A 20,551-nucleotide genomic window follows, 5' to 3' on the forward strand; every position below is an offset into this window, starting at 1 on the left:
TGGAAAAGACCTCTAAGATCATCGAGTCCAACCGTCAACCCAACACCACCATGCCCCCAGCTGTTTGTCTGCATTGCCTCTTAGAGATGAGGAGTGCAGATATCTTCAAAGACATACACTCATCTTGGAGAGTACTTTTTATTCATTGGAGCCTCATCCTTTAAGGTCCACACATCCTCTTTTCAAGGATTTTTAGACTACCCTGCAATTCCTGGAAATCTTTCCAAAATTTATGTGAGGAAGCACACCTTCCAAATTTTTGCTGTCCCCCTCAGACGCTCCTTTTGGCAGACCCTCAGTAATTACAGCTTTGTCAATCCACCTTCAAGCACACACAAGCTTTTTCTCTTACTGTGGTTCCAAACTTGTCCAAAACTTTACTCAGGCACCAGCGTCCATCTCAAAATTTGTCAGTAAGGTGGGTTTGAGCTTGCATAGGGTCTCAGGCCACACAGGAAGGCCATATTGGAAGCTAAAAATCATTGTCAGTCAGGAGACAATCTGTTAAAAAATAGACTCCAGCAATGATCAGAGCTGTGTACCTATTCTAAATTCAAGCCTTAAATCACAGTGACTTGGGCTTCAAAAAAGTACCTGTCCTGCTCATAGTAGAATCCTTTTGCTTGGATGTGTGTGTAAGTAAGTGAACTTCCACTGGTGTGCCTAACTCGACTTAACTATTCCCTCTTTCACATTTGCAGCATCCAAAAATCCCTTAAATTTTTCCTTTGAGACTAAATTTAACCATAAACTTAGATTATAGCTAAACTAAATTAGTTGACCTGACTAGGTAGTTGGAGGATCCAAAAGAACCCCATGACACAGCCCCCTGCTATCTCTGAAGGGTCACCAGGGAGCCAGGCTTTTCACAGCAGTACCTGGCGAGAGGATGAGAGACAATGGTGATAAAGTGAAACACCAAAGGCGCAGGCGTGAGATAAGAAGCCGTCTGTTGCCCATGAGGACAGCTCGGCAGTGGGGCCAGGAGACAGAGGGGTGGTGCTGCCTCCAGCCGACCTGTGTTCCCCTGGGATTTCCCCTGCAGGAGTGCAGCCGGGACTGGCTGCAGAAAGGATAGGAACCAAGGAGTCACGTACAAGAGAGCAGTCGGTATAAAGACTTGGATGTGGAAGGAATTCTTTTCCTGTTGTGCTATTGAAAGAGGTAAGCAGAAACATCTTAGTTCATTACATAGAAATATATATACATCATATGCTATTGTTCATTATATACTAATATATAACTAACATATATATACACACACTATAATTGGTTTACTACATAGTAATGCGGAAGGATAGGAAACAGGAATGGCTAGATGTCTTAAATCATATTCAAAATCATGTCTTAACTGGCATGATAACGATTTGGTTGGATAGTTCATACAGACAAGTATGGTCTGTTCAGGGAAGATAGCTAAGATTAAAAGGCTATTTCAAAGATGTGTATGCTTATTCTTTAGTCCAGAAGGGCTGTCGGAGGCTAGAGTGACTAAACATTTCTCAGTAAAAGCAATATTGCTGTCATGTACGGGACTACGGTAAGCTGTAAATAAAGAAGATAATGGAGATGAGTCTTTCTTTGGGTGACCAAAGGACTTATCAAAAGCATAAAAACTTCATACTAATGGGAAATTTCAGTTATCATTTTGATGAGAAAGCAATATAGAAGGACACAGACTACCCAGAAAATTTTGGAAAGGTCTTGAAGCACTCTGCAGAAGATGGAGAAAACAACTGCAGGGGAACGTGCTGTTTAATTACAACCACTACAAAAGATCTGGCTGAGAATGTGGACACAGTGGGCATCATAAGAAAGAATGAACATGATATAGTCATCATTTTTAGAAAAGAAAGGAGCATTAAAATCATGACATAAAGACGAAAAAAAAATGTATCTCATGCCTCCCCCCCATGCTCCAGTCTTTGCTGACATTACCAAGTGCAATTGACTAGCACAACCGCACCAGTGATCCAGGGCTGAGAATTGCGATCAGCCTTGTGTCACGGACGAGTGGAATGCACCTCACTCAGAAGAGAGAAGCAGCAATGTGTTCTGTTGAGGTAAAATAATTGTCAGATTTCAATAAATTAGATGGAATTTAACAAAGTTTAACTGTGGTTTGACAAGGTTCAATAAGTTTGATGGCAAGGTTGACCTTATTAATTACTTCATGGAAGAAACATACAAAGGAAAATCGAGTTAGAATGATTCACACGGAGACAGGAGATGCAAAGAGTAAGGAGGACCCTCCTGTTGAGTCATGAGGTTCGAAGCAGATCCCCTTGCTTTTTAAACTCCTTTCGAAGCCTAGGCGCGGCTAGGTCCAATCTTGGTCTCAGACTTGGACAACGGTTTATGCCTAATGGAATTATCTATACAATGTTTATAACAATATTGAGTAGCTACATGGATTAGTAATGTTTCATTAGTATTAATCCAGCGTGCTATCAGTCACTCACCGAGGATCTGTCTCAGGTAAGGGATCTCTCCGCCTTGGGTAAGGAAGGATCTCTTAGCCTCAGGTAAGGAACCTCAAATCTTGAGAGGTGTCCCTGCTCCAGGGGGGAGTCACCTGGCATGCAGTCCAGCTGCAATTCAAGGACAGCTCCAGTTGGGCCCATCCTGATGGTAATATTCATAGGGTGAAGTAGTTGGCTGCTAGTCAGTATTATAGACAAGATAGATCTTCATTTTAGCTCTGGAATCTTGTTCTGTACCTTGCTTATCTTGCATTTTTGGGTTTCGAAACCACCTTTCGAAATATTTTTCCAAGGCACCTTCATTCCCTTGTACGTGAACCAGGAGCTTTCCAGCTTGCCAGTTCACCACAGGGCATGAGGCCTGTGGCTCCTTAGTCCGCCCGAACCGAAGTACGGCGGGGGTCAAGTGCGTCCCTCACAGCTAAGGAAAGAACGATTCAGAGCAGGCTTGTTAAGCTGGGTGTTTGCATCCCCCAGCCTGGGACCGCAGAATCATTGAGAGTTACCTGTGGGAATTCAAAGAGAACAAGAGACCTTTCAGGTAGTAGGAAAAAATATATAAACTCTGTTTAAAAAGTGGAGAGAGAATTACAGATCAGTCAGTCTGACTGTAATCCAGGAGGCAAGAGGAAATGTAGCAAACAGTCAAATAAACAAAATGCAGGTACTTAGAAGATGATGAAGAACAACCATCATGGATTTAAAAAAAAAAAAATTATCAAATCTTGTGGTTAGGTAAGATGTTATATATCTTGGCATCAAAACTGACAATCCTTGCAAATAATCCAGGGTAACACAAACTGATCTAAACTATTAAGAGGAGTACTGTCAGACCCTCTTAGTATGGTGTTCCAGCCATTTACCAAAGGTGTGCTGTCAAGGAGGAGAGACAGACCAAACTGAGTTGAGAGCATCCTCTCTTTGGTCTAGTACTAGTAGACATTTTCATTAATTGCTTGCATAAAGGAAGAGAGACAATGAAGATGCAGAAAGAACTAGAGGAAAGATGCAGAGGAATTTGCAGACGGCATTAAGGAGGAAGGGACTGGAATTATTTTGGAAGAGATCAGACTGATCTTCAAAAATTAGGGAAATTATTTCCTATGTTTAGTAATAATCAAAAGCATAAATACAAGTTATGCCTGGCTATACAGAAGAATCTGGCATTGTAGATGATCACAGAATGAGATAACAATATTGTAAAAACAGGCAAACATCATACAGGGATATATAAATGAGAATTTTAACTGTAAGGTATGTGAAATATTTCTTCTGCTTGGAACAAATAAGGCCGTAGTACCATGCCCAGTTTTGGACACCAAAATTCATCAAGGAGGAAGTCTGTAAAAGAGTAACAAGGATTATCAAAGATGGCTTATAAAGAAAGAATGTAGAAATGGCAGTTGTTTTATATAGAGCAAATAAGACTGAGGCAAGAACTTGCAGAAGTCTTTAGCTATGTAAAGGTAGCAGTAAAGATGAAAGACAGAAATTTTACACAACCAGTGTAAGACAAGGAGCAATGTGTTTAGACCATAGAAATGTATTTTAGAGTCAGAAAAGACTTTTTAAGAGCAAGGAAAAGTAATCACTGGAATACACTTCCCATAGAGGTTATGGGATCCTCACTGCATATTGGATAAAAATCTGTCAAGAATAACTTCAGTATGGCAGGAGAGGTAGATCTGCAAAGATACAACGCCCCCCCTAGTCCATTTTACAGGATCTCATAATTATGACCTCTTTATAAACAGCAGAAAACTATCAATTTGGGGTGCTTAGTAAGTGGTATGTGGTATGATAAAAGGACTTGATTGTGATCACCTGATTCAATCTCCCCATCCATTAGTCTAAACCATACATTTATACTGTTCCTTTAAAATCCACTTGACAGTCCTCACATCCAAGGAATTTGGTATTCTCTCACCTTAGGAACTTTCCTGTGATTTCTGAAAGATTTGCCAAATTTTTCCTTCCTCTCTCCCATTTAGGAATTCAGTCTGCAGGGGGATTCCAGCCTGTTCAGTCCTTACTGGAGAAGTTCTTTTAGCCTTTGGAAACCATTTTTTTTTTCATCTGCTGTCAAAATATCCTTTAAATAGCAATATATTTGGCTAAGTGAATAGAGGGATTCATGTCCTTATGTCAGATGCTCTTCTGTTGAAGGCTGAAGCTTAGGCTTAACCTTAAATTTTATTCAAGGTCTTTTCAGAGATCTGTTCAGAGGTAAGAGGTAAGAACTTGCATGTGCTTATTTGTAAGCTCCACACTTCCCATACAGAAGCTGCTGTACATGGACTAGATGTTGATTTACCTTTTTAATTGATAGATCATTATTTCTGAGGAGAAGCCACTTCTAATAGTGACCTAACTGAGAGTTTTTAATGATATAGTTAGAAAAGCCCATTGAGCTGATCAGAGCTCAATCAGCTGTAGCTCAGGCAACACATCTATCCACGTTTAATAGCTGTTCTTTTCAACGCCTCTTGATGTAATTGATTAGCTTTTGTTGTTTAATCGTTCAGGCTAGATGTACTCAGTAACGCACTAGATGATTTCTAACTGGAGTTCTTGTTGAGGGGAAATTACTGCAATTTTAAATTAATTGCAATACACTTGAGCTATATACTCAGTTATATTTATCTTATTTAAATATCTGATTTGTTAATATTTAATTTATTAATACAGTTTTACAAAAGCTCTATAAAAACTGTTATATAGATATAAAGACTAAAGTGAAAATGAGTTGTCTAGATTTAGTAAAACAGTAGACAAGATTATAGCGGCAAGGCAAAATCACTAATAGCTATTACATTTGCAGGATATTTTTTTTTTTCTTTTTAAGAAATCAGCAATATGATGGCAGCTGTATTACAGAGGGAATGAAATACGATGTTAATTTTCTCCCACCATGCAGCATTCAATCACACACCACCCAGCTAAAGTTGATTGTATGTACCTAAAATATATACTGATCACACACTTTGAACTCGGATTTTTTTGCTATGCTTGTTTAGGTAGTCTGACTTGTGGCAATTCTGATACAACTCTGCAATAATATCCTTTTTTCTTCTGGCGTACTTAATCCAGCTGTTGATTATCCTCACATGTGCCGGGTCCTGCACTTCGGCCACAACAACCCCAGGCAACGCTACAGGCTTGGGGAAGAGTGGCTGGAAAGCTGCCCGGAGGAAAAGGACCTGGGGGTACTGGTTGACAGCCGGCTGAACATGAGCCGGCAGTGTACTCAGGTGGCCAAGAAGGCCAACGGCATCCTGGCCTGTATCAGAAATAGTGTGGCCAGCAGGAGCAGGGAGGTGATCGTGCCCCTGTACTCGGCCCTGGTGAGGCCGCACCTCGAATCCTGTGTTCAGTTTTGGGCCCCTCACTACAAGAAGGACATGGAGGTGCTGGAGCGTGTCCAGAGGAGGGCAATGAAGCTGGTGAAGGGCCTGGAGCACAAGTCTTATGAGGAGCGGCTGAGGGAACTGGGGTTGTTTAGTCTGGAGAAGAGGAGGCTGAGGGGAGACCTCATCGCGCTCTACAACTACCTGAAAGGAGGTTGTAGTGAGGTGGGCGTTGGTCTCTTCTGCCAAGTAACCAGCGATAGGATGAGAGGAAATGGCCTCAAGTTGCGCCAAGGGAGGTTTAGATTGAACATTAGGAAAAATTTCTTTACTGAAAGAGTGGTCAGGCCTTGGAACAGGCTGCCCAGGGAAGTGGTTGAGTCACCATCCCTGGAGGTATTTAAAAGACGTGTAGATGAGGCCCTTAGGGACATGGTGTAGTGGGCATGGTGGTGTTGGGTTGACGGCTGGACACGATGATCTTAGAGGTCTTTTCCAACCTGTATGATTCTATGATTCTATGATTTCCAGTTCTTCTGAGAACCTTTTACAAGGTGGCAGGTGTATTTATTGAAGTCATCTGACAAGTCTTTCAGTACTTAAAGGGGGCTTATAAGAAAGGTGGGGACAGACTTTAGCAGGGCCTGTTGCGACAGGACAAGGGGCAATGGTTTTAAACTAAGAGAGGGTAGATTTAGACGAGATATAAGGAAGAAATTTTTCACAATGAGGGTGGTGAAACACTGGAAGAGGTTGCCCAGAGAGGTGGTAGATGCCCCATCCCTGGAAACATTCCAGGTCAGGTTGGATGGGGCTCTGAGCAACCTGATCTCGTTGAAGATGTCCCTGGCCATGGCAGGGGGGTTGGACTAAAAGACCCTTAAAGGTCCCTTCCAACCCAAACCATTCAATGATTCTATGATAACTACATTCTTATTATTGCTTATTACAAAGAAACAAATTCTTTGAGATCTCTGTATAATCAGATTTATCTCCACAGATGCACTAGTTCAAGACCCAAGATTGACCGAAAATTTTAAGTTTTCCGTTCCATCATTTGTGATGAAGCAGAGTATGTTTGACATCTTCCTCTCTGTTCAACCATGCAATTGAAGATCTGAAAATACAGACAAAAGAAAGCAAGGTAAAGATGATAATTTCAATAAAAAGGTGTTTCAGAGAGATCCAAAAGTTTTGCCTTGGTGCCTGAGGGAAAGGTACTTATAAAAGATTGGTAGAGTTTTCAGTCTAAACTTAAAATCTTTAAAACTGGTTCTTAGTTGAATCTTAATTTTAGCCATCTCAGTTTCATAGGCAGTCCTGTTTCTTAAGTGCCTATGCACTCCTGTGGCTCTTGTTGATGCCCCTTTTATTAGTGAGTGGCCTGGTGGCTGTTTCAGATGGCAAAGCCCAATTCAGTGCCAGGGAAGTGTTTGTTTTCCTACATGGCACCTGATGGGTGTGCCTCAGTAGGCCCTCAGTCTGGTGGCTGAGGTTGGTAATGGAAAACTGTTCGGGTAGAGGTAGGTAACGTCAAACCATCTGACATTGCTAAGCTTAATGTGTTAAGCAAACCAAGCATGGGGCAGGCTTTTCACTCGCTCGTCTCACACACCCGTGACCAGCCCTGATTATCACCCCCATGCGCCAGCAGTTAAGCCCAGGGGACCCTCACTCCTTCCCCTCTGCCTCACTGTGGGACTTCTAAGCGGCAGCTCAGTTCCAAGGCGGAGCAGCTCCATCTCAGCCACACCCTGCCTCTGTGCAGTGCGGGACTTCCACATTCCCTTCCGTACGCCTCTGTGCTGGATCACAGCCCAGCGTGCTCATGCGCTGCTCCCCTCCCACCCTAAAGCAAGGCTTCACTGTTGCCAGCGCGGTCACAATCCTGGCTGGCCTGCTCCAAATCTTTGTACACTTACCAACCGACCACACTAGTGGGAGATGCTGATTGACCACCTCCGTAGCCACAAGTCCCCAGGGGCCCAACTGTCCCAATACAGGAGGCAAAAGCTTGTCTAGGGCAGCCTCTTTCCTACCTATCGTATTGTTCCTGTAACAGCATGGTTGCCCAGACACTTGCAGCATGGGCTATCTCAAACGCCTTTGTAAAGAGGCCGTGATATCCCCATATCAACTTCCTTGTAGCGTTACTTCAAATGTAGCTCAAATACTTTTATGAAGGCATTTAAGTAGTACTACAGTTTTACAGATACTCTAAGAAGGAGGAGTTAAAAAAATGACCTGGTTTATGACTGGGTCACGTCTTTCAGATCTTACTGCTTATTGCAACATTTTCCAGATTTAATTCTTCCAGTCCTTTCTTTTGACCTGTTCACATCAGCAGTATTTGGCTCTGTGAATTGCATGCATGGGGTTATTATACACCCGGATTTCCCCAAGTTTTATCTTGCAGTCCAATTTTGTTCGGCTTTAATATGAGAATTTTTGCTTTCTAGGCTGCTGTTTGCCTTCAAATGCCTGTTTTCTGGAGTTAATACTGTGTAGTACATCACATGCTTCACACAAGTGCGAGTCAGATGTGTAGTGCAGTCACAAACAGGTTGTATGGCTTTCTGAGCGCAGCTACCTCCTGTACAAACACAGGAATTAACACAAACAGGTATCACGCCTGCCTGTAGCACCAAGCTTGTTACTCATGTGCTACACAGTCCCTTTATACATTTCAGGTGAGAAACTCTGGAAAATATATGGTAACTCAATGTGTGCATGCACGTACCTTCTCAAACCAAAACCTTAATCTAGTTTAACCCCAGAATAGGAATAGGATTTGACAGTTTCAAATCTGTCAGGGCGCTCAGCTTTTTTTCGTAGAGTCTCAGAATAAACTTGACAAATGGAATAAAGTTGCATTGGCTGAAGAATTCCCCTGAGTTAAATCTTCCTCTAGAAAAATAGTGTAATTCAGAGGAAAGGTAGGTTGCTTAAACAAAAACAACAACAACAACAACAAAAAAACCAAAACCATGTCTCAGGTAAGACTTGGGCAGAATGCAAATGTCAAAATTGGATCCTAAAATAACAGCTCCGTGACCAGCCAGACTTTCAGTAGTGATCTTACTTTGTTGCAGAGACCACTATTTGGCTTTTTTTTAGTCAGCTTATATGGATGTGACCTCCTTTTTTTTTGGAAGTTCACTAGAAGTTTCACATCTTTATAACATGGAAGGGAAAAATACTTAGAGGAAATGTAAGTGATGCACAGTTGTTTTTACATGAGTTGCTATGGTTTTTTTGACTGATATTTTTCAATGAGCTGAAGTTTTATGGCACAGGTCCATGTGGAAAGTGCAACTGAATACACAGAAAACCAGATACACAGCAAATTAGCAACTGCAGCCTTGCAGAAGTTTAAGGTAATAACTCAGTTTAGTATGTTATTCAGTCTTTCTCATTCCCTGGAAAAAAAAAAAACAACAAACCAAACCCAACCCAACACAGTTCATCAGAATTCAATACTTGCTGTGCTGCAGTATTAATTTAGCTTAAAGTTCTTGAATTCTTTCCACTCCTGGGTGTTTCTGCATTGCTCAAAATAATTAGTCACATAAAACTTGAAGCATTTTAAGCTTTACCTTGTTCTTCTGCTTTTATTAGTATTAATTAGCTATAACTTTAACGTTTCTGCACTTGCTCCTAGTGATTGGCGTTACAAGAATATCTATTCATTTGTCTGCATTTCTAGGGCAGACTCAACTGTGTCAGTACTCTACAATAGATAAATATCTGAACTAGTATCTGCTGCCTTCGTTGCTTTATACAATTAACATGATTAGTTTCTATTAATTTTTTCTTTCAAATGCCTTCCTGAATCCTTCCTAAAATTATGACATAATATTTTGGGATTATCTTTGCAAACACCGGACATTCTTATTTCTTTTCTTCTTACTGTCCACAAATAATGTTTCACTTAGTCTGACTGCAGTTTGACAGGTTTTTAAACCTGAATTTCAAAATTCATTAAAACCACTATGAATATTTATCACAGAGTACAGGCAGAGCATCACACTATTGCATAACATGACAACGAATTGAAGGCTATATTGTCCCACACTTTATGACACGGGGACAACATGCTTAATGACATTATTACATCTCCTACAGTATTTTCTGCTTCAAACTTCTTCATTTTCCCAGAAATTTGTTCTCTAGAACAATTAAAGATCCCCAATTATGTCAGGAGGTGTTGGGAGGAACAGCAGGAACACTACCTATAATAACCTTTAAACTTCATCGGGATGGTATTTTGTCACATAAAAGAAAATAAAATCTTCAGGCCATCTGCTCTGAGAATAAGATGCCTTTTATGTGCAGGAAGTGTAACTGAACTAGCTTAATTTTTACTTCCACCACAGTAGAGCAGCTTAAGTATATATTTGCATGCTCATATTTATACACATATTTTCCGTTTTGCCATTGTACTTCTCAAAATTAAATAACAGCATTCAACTCTGTTCAAGGTAAGTGGTGGTAATTTTCATGTAAAGTTACAGGAAAGTCATATGAAAAGACGACAAAGTAATGCAAATCAAGAAGTGGTTTCATAAGAGTTTGTGTTAGAAATTCTAAAGAACTGTAGTCTGATAACAGGCAATCTGTTAGTGGTCCCTGTCTTACAGACTTGCTTCTCTCTAAATACTGAGAGGAAAAGGGGAGTGCTTCTTCATCCCAAAATAATTAGCTTAATGAAAACTTAAAAAAAAAAAAATTAAAAACCCCAGTCTTATCATTAGGAAGCACCCAGTATACCCAATACTTTACTTTGGTACATGTACTTTCCTTCCAAAAAATAAACGCTACATATGGCCCTTCTGGGAAGGTCACAAAGTTGTATGCGCTGTATTCTATCCCTTTAAACAGACCAGCTCTCTTCAGTAGCAATTTAAACACCAGTAACTAGTTTTAGGTATTATATAAAAGAAAATCTTGGCAGGCATGTGCCATTCATTGTATTTAGTTATTTTATTTTCACTATCCAAACTCAAAAGAAACGCGCAGTTAAGTTTCAGGTATCGATACAGAGTTTTCTGAAAAATATCCCTTTCATGTTCTCTTCAATAAACCATGTGTTCAAATGTTTGCAGTCCAACCATAAGTAGCAGGTGTCATTTTTTTTATCCCCCCTCCCTAAAGGGATTTTTTCTACTTTAATATAAAGTATTGTAAACCTCTTATTCAAAAAGCAAAATTCAGAAAAAACTTCTTAGCCAAATGCAAATTGCTGTCTGGCACGGCACACCTTAAGCAATTTCTTTTGGTATAGTAATTCTTGTATTTTTCAGTCAGGCTAGGTCTCTGAGAGTATTTTAGATTTAAGGCAGACAATACACAGTTTAGAAATATATCAGCACATATTTGTCATGGTATGGCATTTTCAGTAGACATCAGTTTTTCATAAATCATTGTGCATTTCACATTTCAGAAAGTTTCTTCAGTGTTGAACATCAGCCTTTTTCCATCAGTCTTGTTATTCTACGCTTCTACTTTTGCTCTCAGAACTCTATCCTCCAGGCATTTGTGACCATACATTCCTGAAAAGCTTGCTTTCTTTACACAAGAGTTACATTTCTTCATACTTCATACAATAACATCTTTTCCCACACATTTCAAGGCAATTGGTCAACATCTCAACTAAATGCAACAATTAAAAACTTAATTTCTGGAACAAAAAAATACATATCTTTTCACAGTTATATTCATCTCTACGTTTAGGAACAATTATCTCAACTATGGAAGCTTTTAATCAATCCTAGGACTTGACAAGAACATGGGTTTCTTTTCCTGAAAATTCATTCCTCCTCTGGCTTATTACATGACTATTGCAAGGTTGTGGAATACATATTAAAACTCATTTTGAAACTTAACATATTTATACTAACAGACAACAAAACAATATTATACTAGACAATACTTGTTTGCAGAGATTCTGTAAGATATATTGTGCACTTACAGAAAAATTATTTCAGTTCAAATATAAGTGCAAAGCAGTAGTTAATATTTTAATTCTACATTGTAGCAGCAGTCATGTATGCATAAAACTAGCACTTTTTCTACAAAAAAAAATCACAGCATTTTGAGTGGCATAATAATTACACTAAAGTAGGACAAATGCAATGCCAACTGAAGAAAGTTCCTGAAACAAAGAACTAAGTCTGTTAACACAAAGGCTATACAAAAATATGGCATTATACAATGCTGCTGTAGATCTGAGAGCTTTCGAAATGCAGTGTTGTTTGTTTGTTAAAAAGGTTACTACAATTAGCAGTAGCAAATTCAGCAAAATCATTGCATTTACATCCTCAACAGCTTTTTGGGAAAACCATTTGGTCTGCTCCAGGACCTAAACATTGATGCTGCAGAGGATCACACATCCCCAAGAGTCCTAAGCTCTACTTGGTCCTACTCACCTAGCTAAGAATACTCATCCCCAATGATCAAGCCCTTGGCACAGACAGACTTGTTACAAAAGACTGTATGTTCCTGACCAACAGCACAAAATTATACTGCAGTGTAAAGATATGGCTTTCTCAAAAAATTAGAAAGTATTAAAAGTAAAAAAAAAAATCCACAAGACACTTAAAAATTATCCTTGAGTTCAACACTATATTTATGCAATCAAATAGACTAGGTAATCAGTCATACTGTAGTAGAACAAGAAAAAGACTTTTTATTCACTTGAAAAAATAGCAGACTGGAAGATTTCTTCATTGCATTACGCAAACTTCCCTGAGATTTTTACATAAATTATGTTTAGTCTACTATATATTGGAACCCAGTTAGCTACTGAGTGTCATACACTGCAAATTTTACATAATTCCTGCATATGTTATCCAGCTAAAATGCTGTTTCAATGCTTTAAAGCTTTATCTTCTTTTGTTACAAAAAACACGTACACACAATTAAGACTACACATGCAGAGACATTTTTTGCACAAAATTTTAAATCTTAGAGCAATGTATAGAAATGGAGAAAACAGATGTTAAGTTGAACAAAGCACTTTAAAGTTCTTTGCAGCTTAAAAACTGATTGTAAAATTAGTTTTAAAAATTATCTATGCAAGTGCTTGGTGGCAAGAAAGTCAACAGAAATATTATTAAATGCAACGGGCAGAAAGAGGGCTGATGCTGCCCTCCCTATTTAGCAATCTCCCGTATTATAAAATCATAATTTTGTATGAGCGGTTGTGGGAGAGAAACATTATAGTGGTACAAAACGTTGCTATACTGGCACTATGTTACACTAAGTAAGGATTTTTTTATTTTTTTATTTTTTAAAGTTGAGGTACTTAAACTTCTGATAAGATGGATATAGTTAACCACAAATCTTAAGGAGGCCTCACAGTGAAAGTAACTCCTCTGTTTCACTGACACACTGCCACAAATTTTAAAAATGAACACTTGATTTTAAATACAAATCTGGATGTCAGGTCAGTTTGCCAAGTTTATATCCCCTTAATTGAACTTTCAGCAAAAGTCCAAGAAGAACAAGCATTGTACTTTGCAAAAAATAATGCTGAATAAGTAAAAACAACAAAAAAGATTATTTGAACTAAAAATAAACAAAACCTGCAACTTTACTGCTTTGAGATATGAGATTATCCCCAAGTTTTATGCCTGGAGGCATAAAGAGTTGTCTTGTCCATGAATTTTTGTTAGACTTATTTCAAAAGCCAAATTATACAGCATAAGTAACCTGTTCAGGTAGCTCTGATATCTCCTTCCGGTTCTCAGTAACTGGGATCATGCCCTTGCCCTCCGCTGAGGGTGGAGCAACTGCATTTGTAATTCCTCCTTCCAAAGAGTCTTATCTTGGGTATTACCACAGAAAGAAATAGGAGGTAACTTGGGCCACTTCATTACAAAATAGACATGATGTGGTTGTGACTGGCCATATCAGACACTAGGCCATAAGCATTCTTTTCTGTGTACTGGAAGGAAGGTATAAGGTGACCATCTTAACAGGAAAGTGAGGAACTGTGAAATGGAGGGCATTTTCTAGATTTTTAATTCTGCTTTAAAAAGTTCCCAATTTATAAATACACTTATGACTGCATGAAAATTACAAAAATGGAAAGAATAAAAGAGCAGCATTTAAAAGCAGTATGTTTAGCTTTTTCATACTCAGAAACAAACTGAAGACAGTGTCTTGTATAAAATGGCTTCGTTTCTACTTGTTATCACCGTATCTTCAATTATATAAAGGAAATCTAATACTTACTCAACAGAGGAAAAGAAGAGTAAGAAAAACTGGACAACATGTTTGCTTTTTCATTTTAAATTAAAGTTTTCACACAGATGAGTAGGTTTTCTGGCTCTCCAAATTAAGAACAATTTGCTCCCTTTTCCTCAAAATGCTTACAGTACATCACACAGCCTACTGTATCTCTTTGCATATATTGCTGGCTGATAACTGATTCAGACAGGCACATTAAAAGTTTCTGGGTTACATAACCACTTCTATTTTGTTATACAGAGAAGCCATTTCTGCATCAACAATGAAAAAATTATAAAACTGTATTAACAAACACAAGCCCTTATGCAACACACAAAACAGGGTGCCAAGTCACTATATACTCAGTGTGAAAAGACTTCTAGAAATCTTTTCTGTGCATCTCCATTTCAACAAGGAAACACAGTGTCTTTTCATCTCTTAATCTCATGACATTTTAAGTCACCTCTTTTTTGCATTGCCAAGTAAGGCAAATAATGGTGTTGTAGACTGACCATATATTAGGTTATTTTATTTAGAAAAATAATTTCTCTCCCTATTGAGAATTTCAGCATGTTCTCATAGTAACAAATATATCCTGATAAAGAAAACCAGCAGAATTCCTCAGTATGCAGATTGAGATAGGATATTTGCCACACAGATTTTACTTCCAGCAAAGGTAAGATGCACATGTGTACATATGTCAATTATACACAGCAGACCAAGTACATTTTGTTCTGCATTCCAACGCATCCTCTGAAGGAGGGACAGTCTTCTCATCCACCCATGTTGTCCCTTAAATGATCCACTCGCTGAGCAAGATCCCTGAAGGTGGGGCGCTGGGTAACATTATTGTTCCAGCATTCTTTCATGATAGCATAAATCTGGAGAAGAAACAAAGAAAATTGGTAGTAGGTAAACAGATGCTACAAATAGTTAATAGTTACTTTGAATTGGTCCAAAGAACATCCAACTTAACTTCATGCTTCCAAGCAACAGTGGCACAAGAGTGTGCCTAAAGTCTTGCTATACCAGTCAGTTTATCTGCTTGATCCCAATGACAGCAAGAAGTGAGGATAGCTAGCTCTGCAAAAGCCCTTATTATATAAAAGGAGATTTTTTTTTTTCCCTAGTATGGAAATTCAAGTCAACTAGTTTTTGAAACTTTCAAGAGACTTACGCTATTTTGCTAAGTTTTTATCTTCTTGCTTGCTCTTATTTTTTGGAAAGCTCAAAAATGTTTAAAACGACAAATGCTTTACAAGTCTGACCAAAAATCAGATTTACAAAGACAGCAATTCTAAATTAAGCTTCCCCTGCAATGTTAACATACACTTCTCCACATTTGTATATTAAATTCTTAATTATTCTTCATATACAATCAGAAATAAGCCAGAAAAGTTACTGTGCAAACTGAACCCACTTCTAATAGAAGTGGATTTAAATGATTTTTGGAAGAGATTTCCATTACAATAGGCATTTGGCAACAGTTTTCTCTTTTTCTCCTAGGAAAAAAAGTAGCATCAGTTCCTTATTTTTCAGCAAATCTAAAACTCCTGCATTTTCCACGCTGCTTTAGACCCAAGCCTCAAGCAGCTTGTAAGCCACAGACACCTGCAAGATTTAATATCTGTGATAACTGGCCTTTCAGAATCAAAACAGGAAGAGCACAGTTACTGACAAAAGAGAGACATTTCCATCTTGCTTTGATATCTGAAGAAATGTCAGACATTGAAACCTTTGCATTAGTTTGGACACAGTTTCAGTGAAACAAATTATGTATTATCTTATACCTATGACATTCAGGTTACCTACAAAAAGCCAAACCTTTGCAATTCAACAATTGTTGTACTCATACATATAATGCAAGAAAGGTTACTTCAGAGACTTCTGATTCTCTAGAGATTATTTCTTCCCCTGAGGCTTCCCCGCCCCACCAGTACCGTTCTTTCTCTTCTCTGCTAGACTACTTGACCCTGATCTCTCCTCTGTCTCCAGGTTTGAATGGATTATTTCTCAAATTATTGCCAAGTGTGCTTGATTTTAAAGAGAAGCAGTAATTGATCTGAGCTGGAAGTTGTACATGTTAAAAAGCATAACTATTTTACTTACATTCTTTCCCTACTGATTCACCTACCCAGCCCTACCAGTTTGGCTTAAGCTGAAGTGCAGAGAATAGAGAAGAATAGAGAACTGAATAGAGAACAAGACTTAAAACTAGTATGAAAGTATTTTTTAAAACACCTGGAGTATTAGCAAAAACCAAAGAACACTGAATTGATTTGTGTGCTCTCAGGATGGCTTTACATATATACACATTTCAGTATCTACGAACAACGTGATACAAATCTGAAGGCCCTGAACATACAAAATCTGATTCATATACTTAACTGTGCCTACAGTCTGCAGGTAGCTCTTGGCTGAAAATGCTTGACAGTGAATAATACACATAATAAACATGGGTATCCCTATGCTTAAGGAGGGAAGAGCAAGAGAAGGAAAATAATCAAGATAAGGAGTTATTTAAATCTTGGAATTAAATGTGAAAAACCTTACTTAGATATTAAGATACTTCCACTAAATGTTACAGCCCTCAAAAGAATCCACAGTTCACAGCTTTGAACAAGAATCTCTATATAGGACTTCCATGGAACAAGTTCTATATACTAATCTCATTGCCTTAATAAATTTTGAGATAGAAGCCTGGGTGCCCCAGTATAGCAGTCAGCCATAATAGTCCTACTTCATATATTTAGAAAGACTACACTCTAGGCTCCTGAGGGAATGCAGTCTAAAGAATCAGAAAAGAAATGTGATTATACTCATCATGCAACTGATAAAATAACAGCTCAGCCATCCTGCTTGTATAAATACTTCAGTAATCCAAGCACAACGAAACACAAGGTTTGCATTTACCAGGTACTCACCCTGACTGAGCACCTTTCAGACTATAGTGACATATTAATACAATACTTCACCTCATCAGGGCATCCATCTGGTCTCGGTAGTCGTCCATTATTCTTCAAAAGCTCTATCAAATGAAATACAATCATCTGCCCTTGTTTGTCATTGCCAATCATGCGCATGAATTCCTGAAACAGAAGGCCGACTATCGTAAATAATTTTTAAAGGAAAAAAAGATGCTGCAATATTCTTACCAAGGGAAATTTTTTTATAAGAATAATAAATAATAATAATAATAAATAGAATAGTATATAACAACGATAAAATTATAAACTACAAGTCCAGAGAATACATCAATAATTACAGATTTTTTTGTGTGTGTGGATAATAGGATGATACATACACAATTTAAAACAATAGGTGAAAAAACTTCTTAAAAAATACTGATCATCATCTGATGATTAACTAGTTTTAGAAGGATAAACCTCACAGCTAATTCTAAAGAGATCCCTGAAACATTTAAACAAGATCTTGATGCTTTGAAAAATCCCAGTCAAACAGAAAACAGATATCATCATACAAAAGATTAACAAGATTAATCAGTAACTACAGGCCAGAAACAGCAGCATAATTAAAGCCAGCAAAAATGGCTTAGATAAATCTTGCTATCTAAAAATCAGCATAACCCAAAGACGTGATTAAAATCTCACTCAGATTGCCAGAGATCAAAAGTAAATGAGGAAGTACTATTAACTGAAAATAATTTCCAAGCACAACATAAAGGAATTGTGTTTCCTCCAATGCTACATAAATTTCTTAAATGATCCTTGACATGAAAATGTGAAACAACCGTTGGCAGAATGTGCAAATGGCCAAAGTTGGGGAAACAATGTATAATTATAAAGACCATGACAGCTAAACAGACCACTTTCGCTAATTGGTAAAATTAATTTTTCTTGATACATATCAATAGGATAACCAACCTGATGAAGTGGTGAATGCAGATGTAGAGTTGATTTATATTCCACCTAAGCCCATGACTTACTCTATCACTTTCCATTTCATAATCCTTCTGATGAAGAACTCCAGGTGTCTGCAATGTTTATGTTATTATGCAGGAAGAGCTGCCCCTACCTTGAGAGTTCTTCCTTGATAGTAATTTGATACAATGATGAAGCTAAGAGGTCCACTGAGGTCAATGCAGAGATCTTCCAAGTACATTTTTGCCTATCATCGTTGTTCAGCTCTTAAAACTACATTTGCCAGGACTGAGATACTGGCCAAGGGTGAGGACAGCTCCAGTAAATATATAAGGCTCAACTCTCCTCTGTTATGCCTGCAGAGGACTGCTAGATATAAGTAAGATCGTGAATCTCATTTCCAATTGGAGAACTGTTGTTCAGTGTGCAAGTAGTATTTATCTTTAAAAGTGCCTGTCAACAGTCTGCAAAAAGCCACTCCCTTTCTTTCTTGAACTTCAGTAACTTACTAACTTGGGTTTTGGTAACATAACAAAATAAGTTACCTTATTTAAATCAACTTAATGTTTACGTATTTGTTTGGCTCAGCCTTAGATTTGGAATAGCATTAAAAATACATGTCGTGTTGCAGTGAAGCTGTTGCATCTGGGATTACTCTCCACCAGAGATGAGAAAGAACAATCTATAATGAGAGATTTTAAAATCTTTTTCAAACAGTTAGGAGTTACAGGATGGATAAGATCTGTACAGACTATCAGGTAATTTTCAGATCTCCTTTCCTTCTTATAGCTTGACACTAATACTTTTTAGCATCTTGCTGCTTCTGATTGGATGCTGCCTCATAAACACTAAGGTATCCCAGAAAAGGATCCGTAAACATCAACCTATTTAGGTATAGGAACAAGCTATATCTTTTTGAAAATTTAAATAAACAAACAAAAAACCTCTGAGAACCATTAACTGTGTACTTACAGCTGGTGGGCTTTTGCTCTTGTCAATATACGTGAAGAGTTCATACAAGACCACACCAAAACTCCACACATCTGAGGCCACAGAAAATTTGCTTTCTGTCAGAGATTCTGGAGCATACCTGCAACACATGGTAAAAGGAATATTGTTCTGTGTAACGTGTTTTTCTGGTTTTGAAGAATTTTTTTTAAATAAGACTGATCTTTTTAATGAATAAATCTTCTTTGTTCATAGGCATTTGTTCTCATTTCCTTCCACTACCTTCACTAGTAACTATTCTTTTAATAATACTTAATTGGTATTGAAAACACAAACCACCTTAAACAAACACAGTTAGTGATAACTATATCTAAGTTTGGTTTTTTCCAACACAGTTGTAGATATTTTTCTTATATGTAGTGTGAGTAAACAAGATTTGGATGTGATAAGGCCTGGAAAGAAAGACAATTACAGCCAGTAAGCATCTTTCCATCACTTTCAGTGAGCCTTGAACTGTGTCCCAGGTACTTCTGGACTTAACTTTTACAACTCCCAATAACATCTACTAAGATGCCATTTTGTATTATTTATCCTTTAGATATGACATTTTTACACTGCCTAAGGCAGACTAAAATATAGACCAAAATCACGTGTACAGAAAGGCATTTTCCTTTGCTATCAGGACATAAAATGGTTTTTATCAGTTATCTGCCAGTGTATTTTCTAAGGTATTTATGTCTTTATAGAACAGAACTGAAGTACGTACTTCGCATTCTGAATATAGTCTATCACTTTCCATTTCATAATCCTTCAGTCTCCCACAGGCTACACAGAGTGTTCTTTTGCTTTCCAAGCTAAGTGCAGCTTGCTGGTCCATTACTGTATTTTGGAGTAACTTAGACCTTCTCTGGAAGCCCAAATACAGACATCTACCTGACTACTCAACCCAGCACTTTATCCTTGCTAATTACAGTCTGCGGGATTTAACTCCACCTGTTCAACAGAGATCTCTACCCAACAGATCTCAGCTAGAAGATATGAACGACCAGTGTTTAGGGAACTGAAAGATCCAAAACTTTGAAAGCATCCTGGGGAGTAGGCCCTTTTGGATTTTTTTTATATTTGAACATCTACCCTGTTGCATACTATTTCTTTTAAATATTTTGGTAATTTTTAGGGTTTTTTTTTTGAAAAATATGTTGAAAAGTCCTACATGCTGTTCTGTGAAGTCAAACATCATGCATGTGACTTTACAATGCTGGGCAACTGACTTGGAGTTTGCACTTAAAAATTCCACAATATGCAAAACAATTGGCTGAAACTGCAAAAATTGAAAACACGCCATGATTTCATATACCAAAAGAAGACTTACCAAAATATAGGGCTTTCACCAGGTTCTTTTACTTTGTAGTATTCTTTGTCTTGCGGCAAGACTTTTGTCAATCCAAAATCTCCAATTTTAACTCTGTTCTCATTCTCCACTAAGATATTTCTTGTTGCTAAATCCCGGTGAACATATCTTTTTGTACCCAGATACTCCATGCCCTAGGTGTAAAGTTCATAAACACAATAGGAGAAGAGTTACTTTTACCATTAAGTAGCTGCACTTCCCCTAAAGGGATGAATTAACCTCAAAGTTAAAACCAAACACAGATTGTTA

The 20,551-nt window shown here is 38.0% G+C and overlaps 1 protein-coding gene across 12 annotated transcripts in view; it reads right to left on the minus strand.

Moving 5' to 3' along the window:
* Nucleotides 1–12,434: 12,434 nt before the first annotated feature.
* Nucleotides 12,435–20,551, minus strand: part of JAK2 (Janus kinase 2) — a 101,377-nt gene continuing 93,260 nt past the window's right edge. For 10 of the 12 annotated variants that reach the window (XM_075137155.1, XM_075137146.1, XM_075137147.1 and 7 more), the window contains 4 exons: nt 20,264–20,436; nt 18,916–19,033; nt 17,038–17,151; nt 12,435–14,943 (listed from right to left, as the gene is read on the minus strand). In XM_075137155.1, the coding sequence (XP_074993256.1) occupies nt 14,836–14,943; nt 17,038–17,151; nt 18,916–19,033; nt 20,264–20,436 (513 nt within the window). In that variant the 3' untranslated portion in view covers nt 12,435–14,835. Of the gene's footprint in view, nt 14,944–17,037; nt 17,152–17,946; nt 18,057–18,529; nt 18,626–18,915; nt 19,034–20,263; nt 20,437–20,551 lie in introns of those variants that run through there. The other 2 variants (XR_012670944.1, XM_075137154.1) reach the window with 2 other exon arrangements.

Source organism: Calonectris borealis, chromosome Z (genome assembly GCF_964195595.1).
Source record: "Calonectris borealis chromosome Z, bCalBor7.hap1.2, whole genome shotgun sequence".
Taxonomy (NCBI): Eukaryota; Metazoa; Chordata; class Aves; order Procellariiformes; family Procellariidae; genus Calonectris; species Calonectris borealis.